This window comes from Hemitrygon akajei, chromosome 11, assembly GCF_048418815.1.
Source record: "Hemitrygon akajei chromosome 11, sHemAka1.3, whole genome shotgun sequence".
In the NCBI taxonomy this organism is placed as follows: Eukaryota; Metazoa; Chordata; class Chondrichthyes; order Myliobatiformes; family Dasyatidae; genus Hemitrygon; species Hemitrygon akajei.
The window spans coordinates 101,096,332-101,110,248 of NC_133134.1; the positions used below are offsets into that span (position 1 = coordinate 101,096,332).

General features: G+C 43.7%; 1 protein-coding gene across 1 annotated transcript in view; it reads right to left on the bottom strand.

Annotated features, from left to right (window-relative positions):
* Positions 1-12,159, bottom strand: part of LOC140735866 (hepatoma-derived growth factor-like) — a 36,416-nt gene extending 24,257 nt beyond the window's left edge. Inside the window, exon 1 of the mRNA XM_073061423.1 lies at positions 11,900-12,159. Coding sequence (XP_072917524.1) covers positions 11,900-11,986 — 87 coding nt within the window. The 5' untranslated portion in view covers positions 11,987-12,159. The remainder of the gene's footprint in view (positions 1-11,899) is intronic.
* Between the last annotated feature and the right edge of the window lie 1,758 nt (positions 12,160-13,917).

Genomic DNA, 13,917 nt, shown 5'->3' on the forward strand with positions numbered 1-13,917 from the left:
GTAGCAGCTTGTTCTATATACCCACCACCCTCTGGGTAAAGAAGTCGTCCAGGCTCCTTCTACATCCTTTTCCTCTCACCTTATACCAAGTCTTCTAGCTTTTGATTTCCCGGTGCCAGGAAAAAGACTGTGCCCAGTCCCTTGTCAATGGCCGTCATGATTTTCTTCACCTCTACAACTTTCCTCAGTCTTTTATGCTCCAAGAATGAAGTCCTCAGTCGATAACTCAGTCCTTCAAGTCATAGAATCAGAGAAAACTACAGCAGAGAAACAGCCCCTTCAGCCCATCTAGTCTATGCTCCACCATTTAGACTGCCTAGTCCCATCCCATCAACCTCCATATCACTCCCATGCATGCACCAATCCAATCTTAAACGTTGAAACTGAAATCACATCCACCACCTGTACCAGCAGCTCATTTCACAATCTCACCATCCTCTGAGTGAAGAATTTCCCCCTCATGGTCCCCTTTAACATATCACCTTTCACCCTTAACCCACGATCTCCAGTTGTCGGACTCAAGATCCGGCAACATTCTCAGAAATCTCTTCTGCATCTTTCCTATAATGACATGTTAACGAAAACTGAACACATATCCAAGTCATAAACTCAGGAGATTCTGCAGATGCTGGAAATTCAGAGCAACACAGACAAAATGCTGGAGGAGCTCAGCAAGTCAGACAGCATCTATGGAGAGGGATAAATAGTCACCATTCAGGCCAAGACTCCAAGTGCAATGTCACTAACGCCAATGTCTTATATATCTGCTACATACCACATATCCCACATTCAACGTCCTGATTGAAAGCCCGTGTACCAAACAGCTTCTTCACAATCTTGTGTTGCACTTACAGAGAACTATAGCACTCTACAACACCTGCAGGGCCCTAAGCTCCATGAGAAAGCCCTGCCATGTTCATGAACATAGCGATTCAGATTTAGGAAAACAAGAACAATGGTGCTACAGCATTGATCCCTGGATGCTTTCTGTGTGGAGTTTGCACATCCTCTCCACCACTGCAGTTTCCTCACACTTCCCGAAGACATGCCGGGAGACTAACTAGCCACTGTTAGTGCAGGTTAGCAGCAAAACGACAGAAGTAGGAAAAAAGAGTTGATTTATCAAATGCTCTACAATGAAAACCGCAGAGTAATGGACACAGCTCACACATCACAGAAACAGCATCCCCTCCATGGACTCTGTCTACACTTCCCACTGCCTCAGTAATGCAGCCAGTCAAAGACCCCACTCACCCCAGACAATCTCTTTTCAGCCCTCTCCCAAAAGGCAGAAGATACAAAACCCTGAAAGCAGGTACCACCAGGCTCAAGAACATCTTCTATCCAGCTGTAATAACAACAGTAATCATCATCACAAAGTAACCCATAAAAGACACCATAAATACAAACCTGATCCAGTTTTAGAGTCAGAGTCTTACAAATTATATTACAACTGATGCATTATTACAGTTAGGACAACCCACAATAACCATCTGGATATAATAAGAACATAAGAAGCAGGAGTAGGCCATCTGGCCCATCAAGCCTGCCCCGCCATTCGATAAGGTCATAGCTGATCTGGACATGGCCTCATCTCCGCCTACCTGCCTTTTCCCCATAACCCTTAATTCTCCTACTATGCAAAAATCTATCTAAGCTGGTCTTAAATATATTTACTGAGGCAGCCTCCACTGCTTCATTGGGCAGAGAATTCCACTGATTCACCACTCTTTGGGATAAGCAATTCGTCCTCATCTCCATCCTAAATTTATTCCCCCAAATTTTGAGGCTAGTCCCCTAGATTTAGTCTCCTGAATCCTGCAATAACACAGGATAAGCAAGCAAGAAAAACTTCATAGATATAGCCATACTAAACACACATAACATACAGAAATCAGTATGTGAAAAGCATATGACAAATTAGAAGAGGAAACTGAACAGGGTATAAATTGTCCCGATAGCAGTATCTACAACTGGTACCATCCCAAAGTCACAACACAATAGAATTAAACAATTAGGTGCATAGAGCAATATTTATGTAAATCTCCAGAAATCCACTAAAATAAACACCACTGGAATAGTCCAAAAGTTCCTAGCAAATGACAAATGAGCATGCTTAGCTACGCCTGTACTTCAGGTTTTACCAGCTTGAGCTGAGAAAAAAATAAAGCTATAAAAATAATACGATTCTGTAATTATAAATCAAGCCTAGTGGAAAAATAGAGATCTTTCATGTTGTTATATTGTCTACCAAAAAGCATTGTCTCACATTATTGGTAATTGGAGATCTTAATATATCTAAATCTTGTGAAATTCCTACACCATCTGATGAAGCATTGGCATACTATAATCACCCTATCTATGAACAACCAAAAGTTTGACTTCCAGGGTGACTCCCTCAGCCCACAATAGTTTTGTCTAATTTTAAACCTGTTCTCTAATTTACTGAATTGGATGAAATGAAATCAGAAACAACCAAACAAATTAGACTTTGACAGGGCTTCTACACATGGACAATTTCAAATTATACGCTCCTTCCATCAATAAACCTAAAGCAATTAATTCAAATACTAGAACTATTCTCCAAAGATATAAATGAACTTTGGACTAGATAAGTGCTAAACATTAAACATAAAGAAAGATGCACAGAGCTAGCAGAATATAAAAGAGAGCAACAGATAGAGTACAACTGCTGGATGAATATGAAACATACAAGTACCTGGGATTTTAACAACCAAAGAAAATAGATCATAGTGCAATAAAGGGAAAATTTTTGACAGAATTTTAAGCTGAAGAAAATCTGCCAAACAGAGCTCAATAGTAAAAATACAACAAAGCCAATAAACACTTTTGTTATACTCATTCTTTTGCTACACTATCATGGTCTGAAACTGATCTGGAAAATCTACAATGAAAAATAAGAATAGAAATGACAAGTTTAGAAAATATTATATACACTGGAACACACTCAGATTAACACTGCCTCGGACAGAAGGAGGAAGAGGATTAATGGACAAAAAATTACACAACAGTCAGATAAAACTTCTAAGGACATATTTTCATCAACAAAAACAGGATTTAGCACACCACATGACCATGTGCAATTCTGATAAGAAGTACATAGCCCTAAACTTAAGTGAAAGCATAATCCAGAAAAATGAAGAAAAAGTTAACCACTGGAAGAGCGTAACCCTTCATGGAAGTTATCGCCACAATCTGAGCACACCAGATGCCAACAAGGAAGCGTTGAATGCCTGGCTTAGCGTACCAGACACAGAAGGGTACCATGTGGCAATACAGGACCAGGTAGCAAACACATGAAAATCAAAAATACTACATAAAAGAGCAACAAATTCAAGAATGCAGAAGCCAAGAGAAATCAGAAGCAATCCAACACCCTTACAAGATCCTGCAGCAAGTTAAATCAATCTAATTAATTACACAGGCACAATCAACTGGCAAACATCATTCACCAAAATATTGCTTTAAAATACAAACTCATAAAAGACACCATATCTGAAGCCTGATCCAGTATTAGAGTCAGAGTCCTACAAATTATATTACAGCCAATCCACTATTACAGACAGGACAATCCATAACAACTGTCTAGATATAATATTACAGGATAAACAAGAACAATTTACTTAATAAATATAGCTATTCCAAACACATATAACGTACAGAAACCAATAAGTAAAAAATATCAGAAATATGCTGAACTAAAAGAGGAAATTAAAAGACTATGGAACAAGAACAGGGGATACATTGTCCCAATAGCAATATCTACAATTGGCATCATCCCAAAGTCACTACACAATAACATAATCAATTAGGCCCACACAGTAATATTTATGTAAATCTCCAGATAGCCACATTATTAGAACAGTATGAAAGTTCCTAGCAATTGAGAAATGAGTGTGCATGGCTATGCCCCTACCTCAGGTTTTACCAGCTTGAGCTGAGAAAAAATAAAAATATATAATAACTTATTTATCAGACACTTATCATACAGTTCAAACAAGCTGGATGAACTCAGCAGGTCGGGCAGCATCCGCTGAAAGGAGCCATCATTTGACCACAGCATCTGCAGTGTACTTTGTGTTTACTTATCATACAGTGTAGTTCAGCGTGCTTTACAATGGGATAAATTACAAATATGAAAATAAAAGACAAAATTATGTTAGTTAAAAGAAAATGGGTTTTGAGCTGGCACTTAAAAGTGTCAACTGAGCCTGCAGCCCTTAACAGTTTCAGGTACAGGTGTCCCCCGCTTTACAAATGTTTGCTTTACACCACTTCGCTTTTACAAAAGACCTACATTAGTAACCTGTTTTCACGTTACAATGAGGATTTTCACTTTTAAGAAAATTTTTCCCTATTAAATTAATGGTTCTTTGCTTTACGCCATTTCGGCTTAAGAAAGGTTTCATAGGAATGCTCTACATTTGTAAGGAGGGGGGACACATGTATTGAGTTCTACAATTCAGGAGCATGGTTCGAAAGAGCTGACCTGCCAATTATCTTTTGAGGGAGATTTTTTTTAAAATTAAGAGACCAGCAGAAGATAACCTGAGAGCTCAAGCAGGATTATAAAACAAAATTGATTTGTGATGTACTCTGGTTCCAGACAAAGCTTTAAAAACAAGAGAACTTTAAAATCAATTCTAAGATACAGGAAGCCAATGCAGTGTAACTAGGACAGGAGTGATATGCTCCATCATCCTGTCTTTAGTTAAACATGAGGTAATTAAGAATATGGAATGGTTCCTAATATGATAAGATGGACTCTTAACCTCTCAATCTACCTTATTATAATCTTTCAGGTTTATTTGCACTGCACTTTTTCTGTAGCTGTAACACTTTATTCTGCATTATTTTTGTTTTAACTTGTTCTAGTTCAACCCACTTGATCTGTATAGAGATTACGCAAATCATGCTTTTCACTGAATCCTGGTACATGTGACAATGATAAACCAATTCCAATGCCAACGATGGAACTGAGGGATTTCCTCCACTGGGAGCTAGCATTAGCAAAACAGATTAAATGGCCACCATGTATTGAAGGAGGTATTTCAGTTTTGTGGGAAGGGTGGAGAAGCTAGGATTTGTTTTACTTACAAACAAAAACACGAGGTTAAGTGGAGATTTAATGGATTCATTTAGACAATAGAATATAGGAGAAGAATCAGGCCATTTGGCACTTCGAGTCTGCTCCGCCATTTCATCATGGCTGATCCAATTTTCCTCTCAGCCCCAATATCCTGCCTTCTCCCTGTATCCCTTCATGCCCAAGTTAAATATCCATACAGAATTAGCCTCCACTTCTACAGATGACAAAGAATTCCACAGATTCACCACTCTCTGGCTAAAGAAATTGCTCCTCATCTCCATTCTAAAAGGATACCCCTCTATTCTGAGTGTGTGTCTTTTGGTCTGAAACTCTCCCACCATAGGAAGCATCATCTTCACATCCACTCTATCAAGGCCTTTCACCATTCTATAGCTTTACCCTTCATTCTTCTGAATTCCAGTCAATACAGGCCCAGAACTATCAAATGCTCTTCATATGACAAGCCAACCAACCCTGGAATCATTTTTGTTAACATCCTTTGAACCCTCTCTGATTTCAGCATATCCTTTCTAAGAATAAGGGGCCCAAGCCTGCTCACAATACCCCAACTGAGGCCTCACCAGTGCTTTACAAAGTCTCAACGTAACATCCTTGCTTTTATATTCTAATCCTCTTGAAATGAGGATTCCTTTTGCATCTCAGTTTTTTGTATTTTCTCTCCATTTAGAAATGAGTTAACCCTTTCATTTCTTCTATCAACGTGCATGACCATACACTTCCTGACACTGTGTTCCAGCTGTCATTTCTTTGCCAATTCTCTTAAACTGTCTGTCCTTCCTCAAAACTACCTGCCCCTCCAGCTATCTTCATATCTTCTGCAAACTTTACAACAAAGACATCAATTCCATCATCCAAATCACTGACATATATAATGTAAAAAGAATCAGTCCCAACATAGACCCCTGTGAAACACCAGCAGTCAGAGAAGGCTCCCTTTATTCTCGCACTTTGCTTCTTGCCAATCAGCCACTGGTTTATCCATGCTAGAATCTTCCCTGTAATACCACGGACTTGTAGCTTGTTAAGCAGTCTCAAGTGTGGCGCCTTGTGAAAGGCATTTTGAAAATCCAAATACAAAACATCAACTGATTCTCCTTTGTCTATCCTGCTTGTTACTTCTTTGAAGAATTCCAACAGATTTGTCAGGTTTTCCTTAAGGAAACCATGCTGACCATGGCCAATTTTATCATTTGCCTCCAAGTATCCTAAATCCTCATCTTTAATAATCAACTCCAACATCTTCCCAGCCTCTGTGGTCAGACTAACTGGCCTATAGTTTCCTTTCTTCTACCTCTCTCCCTTCTTAAAGAGTGGAGGGGCATTTACAATTTTCCAGTCTCCAGAATCTAGTGATTCTTAAAAGATAATTACTAATGCCTCCACAATCTCTTCAGCTCGCTCTTTCAGAACTCTGGGGTGTACACCATCTGGTACTGGTGACTTGTCTATCTTCAGATTTTTTTCAGTTTCCCAAGAACCTTCTCTCTAGTTATAGTAACTTCACACCCCATCACCTGAAATTTCCACCGTACTGCTTGTGTCTTGCACAGTGAAGACAGATGTAACATACTGACTCATTTCATCCGCTATTTTGTCGTCCCCCATTACTACCGTTTTCCAGAAGTTCGAAAACCACTCTCACCTTTTACACTTTATGTATCTGAAGAAACCTTTGGTATCCTCTTTAATATTATTGGCTAGCTTACATTCGTATTCCATCTTTACCTTCTTAATAACTTCTTCAGCTGCCTTCTGTTGGTTTTTAAAAGCTTCCTAATCCTCTAACTTCCCACTAATCTTTGCCCTATTATATGCCCTCTTTTTGGGTCTCATGTTGGCTTTGACTTCTCGTTAGCTATGTTGTTTCCTCTTTCCTTTAGATACTTCTTCCTCTTTGAGATATATATATCCTGTGCTTCCAGAAATTCCAGCCATTGCTACTCTGCTGTCATCCCTGCCAGTGTTCTTTTCCAATCAATTCTGGCCAACTCCTCTCTCATGCATCTGTAATTCCTTTTACTCCACTGTCATACTGATACATCTGACTAGCTTCTCCTCAAATTTCAAGGTGAATTCGATCATATTCCCCCCCCACCCCCCCCCAAAGGGTTCTTTTACTTTAAACTCTCTAATCAATCCTGGTTCATTGCACAACACCAATACAGAATAGCTGATCCTCTAGTGGGCTCAACCACAAGCTGCTCTAAAAAGCCATCTTATAGGTACTCTAGAAATTCCCCCTCCTATAATCTAGCCTCAACCTGATTTTCCCAATCTACCTGCATATTGAAGTCCCCTATGACTACTGTTACATTGCCCTTTTGGCATGCATCTTCTATCTCCCGTTGCAATTTGTAGGCCACATCCTTACTACTATTTGGGGGTCTGTATACAACTCCCATCAGGGTCTTTTTACCCTTACAGTCCCTTAGCTCTATCCACAAAGAGTCAATACCTCTGACCCTATGTCACTTCTAATGATTTGATTTCATTTTTTATGGAGCAACGCCACCCCTCTGCCTTCCTGCCTGTCCTTTCAATACAATGTGTATCCTTGGATATTAAGCTCCCAGCTATAATCATTCAGCTATGATTCTGTGATGCCTACAACATCAAACCTGCCAATCTACAACTGTACTGCAAGTTCATCTACCTTATTCCATATATTGCACACATTTGGATACAACACCTTCAGTCCTTTTCGATTTTGTTGCACCACGCTCAACCTTTTGATTCCTGACTTTGTCCGAGGTCTTCCCAACATCTGCCTCCATAACTGCCACACTAACCTTTCTTGTAGTCTGGTTCCAATTCTCCTGCAACTCTAGTTTAAACCCCTTCATGCAGCATTAACTTTCCCGCTAGGATATTAGTTTCCCTCCAGTTCAGGTACAAACTGTCCCTTCTGTATAGATCCCACCTTCCCTGGAAGAGAACCCAATATTCCCTTCATCCTACACCAACTCCTCTGCCACGTATTAAACTTTATAATTTTCCTAGTTCTAGCCTCACTAGCATGTGGCATGAGTAGCAATCCTGAGATCTTAACCCTGAAGGCCCTGCCCTTTAACTTATCACCTAACTCCCCAAACTCCCTATGCAGAACCTTGTCACTCTTCCTACCCATATTATTGGTACCGATATGGACCATGGCTGTTCACCCTCCCACTAAGAATGCTGAAGACTCGATCCGAGACATCCCGGACACTGGTACCTGAGAGGCAACAAACCATCTTGTTCTCTCCCACAGAATCTCCCGTCCGCTCCCCTAACAAATCCCCTATCACCACAGCGTGCCTTTTCTTCTCGCTTCCCGTATGAGTCACAGAGGTAGACTGAGTGCCAGAGTCCCGACCACTGTGACTTTCCTCTGGTTAGCAATGCAAGTAAACGAGGAGCAACAGTTTCTAGATCCAAATGATTCAGGAGCCAGACGACATGGATTACTTGCAAAAGACGGGCAAAAAGAGATGTTTTTCCTTAAACTTAGTAAGTTGAAATCTGGAAGGTGTTGCTTGCAAGCAGGGAAATTTTCAAATGACACAGGGGAAGCATCAGAAGGGAATATAATTGATTGGCAAAGGATGGGACGAGGGTATGAAAAGGGGTGTGGGGGTGGGGCCACTGGAAAAGTCAACACAGGGACAATGTGGCCCATGACATCTCTCAACAGCAGTAGATTTGAAAGCACGAACAGGACTTGACTTCCAAGGAATAGGTGAGATCTCTGCTGCTCCAAAGAACCTCACAGCAGTTCAAACCAGGACCAGCAAATGGGAAGAACAGGGTAGCTACGTGAGTGGGATGGCAAACGACAGCTAAAACACGGGGCTTTGCCTGAAGTCAAGTTCAGCAATGGGCTGCTTTACCCACCTCAAGTCCAGTTTTGTCAAAAGTAATTTTTAAGTCTTATTTAATCAGTTTTGAATCAGAATCAGGTTTAAATGTCATGACATTTGTTGTTTTGAGGCAGCAATGCGATACATAATTATAAAAATTCAACTTTCAATACAAAATATACATAAAACTATAAATTAAGTAATGCAAAGAGAGCAAAAATAGTTAAGTAGCATTCATGGGTTCACTATTCATTCAGAAATCTGATGGAGGAAGGTAAGAAGCTTCTGAAACGTTGAGTGTGTGTTTTCAGACTCCTGTATCTCCTCCCTGATGGTAGCAACGAGAAGCAAGCATGTCCTGGGTGATGGGGGACCTTAATGATGGATGCCGACTTTTTGAGGCATCGCCTTTTAAAGGTGGTCTCGATGCTGGGGAGGCTAGTGCCCAGGATGGAGCTGGCTGAATTTATAATTTACTGTGGCTTTACTGCAGTTGCCCTAATACATATTTGTAACCTAATACTTGTGGATTTCATTTCATAATGGTGGATTTTTACTTTAAAAGCAGAGTTACGCCTGGCTATGACTCAGTAACATGCTTAAGAGCATTTAAACCAAATATATAAATATACACACACACATATAGATATATGAAATGTTTCCCTTCCCTGTAACAATGTGTTATCTCCCCTTACCACCTTCTCCCAAGTGACACCAACCCTCTCACTGTCTCTCCCATGTATAATTGCCCTCTGCATACCTGCCCAATGTACCACTCCTCATTGAGGGAGAAAGGTTTTCCTTATAGAACTTTTCACAATTACGGGACGTCCCAGAGCCACTAAAGTGCACGAGGCACAGTTATTGTTATTAGAAATTATCTTCACACAGCAAGATACCACCAATATGATGCAATTAGACATACAGTCCACACAGCATTAGATGGGGAATTAAAGGACAATGGGGAGAACATCCCCACCCCAAAACTGAAACAGAGACCGCAGTATTCTGCACAAACACTCAACAAGGTGGCCATACCTTAATGCATCACTAGAAACTAACACCTCCCACAGGGTGGACCTACATCAGCACAGCACCTCCCTCAGTGTACCTCTTCCTCACTCCCATCCCTCCTCACGGTATGACCCTCCCTCACTCCCATCCCTCCCCACAGTGTAACCCTCACTCACACCTGTCCCTCCCCAGTGTCACCCTCTCTTAGCCCCACCCCATCTGAAGTGTGACCCTCCCTAAGTACCACCCCTCCCTTAGCATAGCACCTCCTTTAAAATTTTTGATTGCATCTTCAGAGGGTGACACTAAACCACTTCTTCGGTTACAAGGGGATGCACACTGAGCATTCCACCCCCCCCCCCCCCACCTAACTCAGTATGGTGAACATAAAGCTGCACACGGCACAGTGCCAATTCTTTCTGATCCCACACCACTGTTTCAGCAGAGACCAATGTACCAGCTAGTTGGTTGGCTGGTCACTGTGAATTGTCCTGTGATCAGGCCAGTGGCCCGGGAAGAGCTCAGTCGGCGCTACATCTGCAAGCAAACACCTTCGCAACCTCTACTTGTGTGTGTCTGTAAACATCTCAGATCTGGACATTATGGGCAAGCTCAACACTGCTCACTCCTAACTGCCCCTCGAGAAGGTAAGGATGAGCTGCCTTGGGTGGGGGGGGAGAACATCCAGAGGAGCGAGCATCACCTCTGAGGTTGATCTCATAGAGGAACAGAATCAGGCCTTTTGGCCCAGCATATCTATGCTGGCCCCTCCATAGAGCTCTCGATATCCTTCTGGTGAAGATGCTCCCACGGAGCTGTGAAGGGGCAGTTCCAGGATTTACAACATTGCCAATGAAGGGACAGCAATACATTTCCCAATCAGGATGGCGTGTAAGGTGGAGGATACACTATCATGTGCATCTAGTTTATCCACAGAGCCAATCAAGAGTCCTTTCGTCTCTCTCTCTCTCTGTCTGGGCATGTAGTATCACATATGTGCCCATTCACACATAGTATCAGCTCCCACACTGTTAGTCATTTCTCTCTTCACAATAAAACACAACTCAACGTCCCATTTGAGACTTAGGGACAAGAGCCTACAGTCATGGACACAACTACCCAAATCCCACAAAGACCATCCCATTTCCCAACATACCCCCTGCCAAACCTTCCCCAATGTATTACCCTACCCTGGACCCATCTGACACCCCACATCACCCATCATGATCCTTTATCCCACCATCTCTCTTCCCAGTTACTCAATTGCTTCTGTTCACCCTCGCTCGTTCCTCTCCCTACCCCACGAAACCCACTCCTACACCAGACGCACAGCCACCTGTGTACACCACCATGCTCATACAGGCCCCACCACGGTGCCTCAAGCCCCTTCAACCCATTGTACCACCCTGCACATCACTCCTCCACATCATCTCAGATCATCCATTACTTCCCAATCTAATACTCCTGCCCACCAAACATAGTCCTCCAATAAGACGCCCTCCAGTCCAATGTCCCTACTCTGCCTTCCAACATATTACTCCTGTGATCCTAGGTCAACCCACACCCTCACATTGTGATCCCTTACCCTCTTAATATAAACAGTATAACATCTCCTCGCTGCCCATTCCACCCACCCACCGACCAACACAACCTAACATGCCTGGCTCCCCCCCACACATACCACCCTATAACCCCGACCCCAATATGTCTCCTTCACACCCAAAAATTGTGTCTCCTACCCACCGACCCAACACCCAAAGCATGTGACCACCACAACACCCACGTGACCCTCTGGCACACGTGACCCCGACACCCTCCACCCCTCCTCACGCCCCCTCCCCTCCCCCCACCACCGCACCTCCCCCGCGATCACCGTCCCGCTCCCTCGGCCCACCGCCCGCGCCCTCTCCCTCACCCGGGCCGGCCAGTGTGGGTAGCCCTTCATCTTGGCGAACACCAAATCCCCGGCCTTGTAGTCCCGCTGGTGGTTGATCCTCGACATGTCGCGGCCGCTCGGGGCCGCCCCGTTCTCCCGCTCCCGGTACCGCGCTCGCACTCAGGCCCGGGTTGGCATCGACCCGCCGGTGCTCGGTTCGCTGGCCTGGAGGACTTTCCACTCCCGCTCAGACCAGGGCTGGCATCGACCCGCTGGCGCTCGGTTCACCGGACTGGAGGACTTCCCGCTCCCGCTCAGACCAGGCCTGGCATCGACACGCTCGCGCTCGACTCTCCAGCTTGGAGGACCGCCCTCTCGTACGCCAGGCGGCGCAGTAGAGCACTACGACATCGTTCACAGCTTGGGTATGGTGGGGAGCAGAGATCTCTAAGCACCGTGCAATCACGCTCAGCGAAACTACTTCAGTACCGTCCCGTCACGCACAGTGAAGTTCCTTCAGCACCGTCCCACCACACATAGTAAAGTTCCCTCTACACCATCTTATCACGCTCTGTGAGTACTGTCCAAACGCACTCAGTGAAGCTCCCTCAGCACCGGCCCATCTCACACATTCCCTAGGCATTGCCGAAGACACATTGTGAAGCTAAAAGTATACTGCAGATGCTGTAGTCAAATCAACACATACAAACAAGCTGGATTAACTCAGCAGGTCGGGAAGCATCATGAAATAATTTCAACGGATGCTGCCCCACATTGTGAAGCTCCCTCTGCACGTTCACTTCACCAAAAAAAAACCCACTCTACACCGTCTTCTCACACATACGGTGAAACTCCTTCTGTACTGTCCCAGGACACACACACATACACTCCCTCTACACCGTCCCATCAAGCACACAATGAAGATCCCTCTGCACCGTCCCATCACACACACACACACAAGTTCCCTGTGCACTGTCCCATGACACATTGTGAAGCTTCCTCTGCACCATCACATCACACACATAGTGGCTCCTCGGTAGAGATCGTAAAGAGCACCAAGTTTCTTGGTGTTCACCTAACAGAGAATCTCACCTGGTCCCTCAACACCAGCTCCGTTGCAAAAAAAGCCCAGCAGCGTCTCTACTTTCTGCAAAGGCTGAGGAAAGTCCATCTCCCACCCCTCATCCTCATCACATTCTACAGGGGTTGTATTGAGAGCATCCTGAGCAGCTGCATCACTGCCTGGTTTGGAAATTGCACCATATCAGATTGCAAGACCCTGAAGCGGATAGTGAGGTCAGCTGAGAAGATCATCGGGGTCTCTCTTCCCGCCATCACGGACATTTACACTACACGCTGCATCCACAAAGGAAACAGCATTATGAAGGACCCCATGCACCCCTCATACAATCTCTTCTCCCTCCTGCCATCTGGGAAAAGGCTCTGAAGCATTTGGGCTCTCACGACCAGACTATGTAACAGTTTCTTCCCCCAAGCTATCACACTTCTCAATACCCGAAGCCTGGACTGACACCTTGCCCTATTGTCCTGTTTATTATTTATTGTAATGCCTGCACTGTTTTGTGCACTTTATGCAGTCCTGTGTAGGTCTGTAGTCTAGTGTAGCTTTTTCTGTGTTGTTTTTTTAACGTAGTTCGGACTAGTTTTTGTACTGTGTCATGTAACACCATGGTCCTGAAAAAAGTTGTCTCATTTTTACTATGTACTGTACCAGCAGTTATGGTCGAAATGACAATAAAAGTGACGACTTGACTAAAGCTCCCTCTGGACAGTCCTACCATGCACACAGCAAAGAGCTCTCTGCACCATCCCAGCACACAGAACAATGAAGCTCCCTCTGCACCGTCACATCACACAAACAGTAAAACTCCCTCACCACTGTCCCATCACACACAGTGAACCTCCCTCTGCACCATCTCATCACACACAATGAAACTCCCTCTGTACAATCACATCACACACAGTGAACCTCCCTCTGCACTGTCCCATCACCTATAGTGAACATACCTCTGTACCGTCCCATCACATACAGTGAA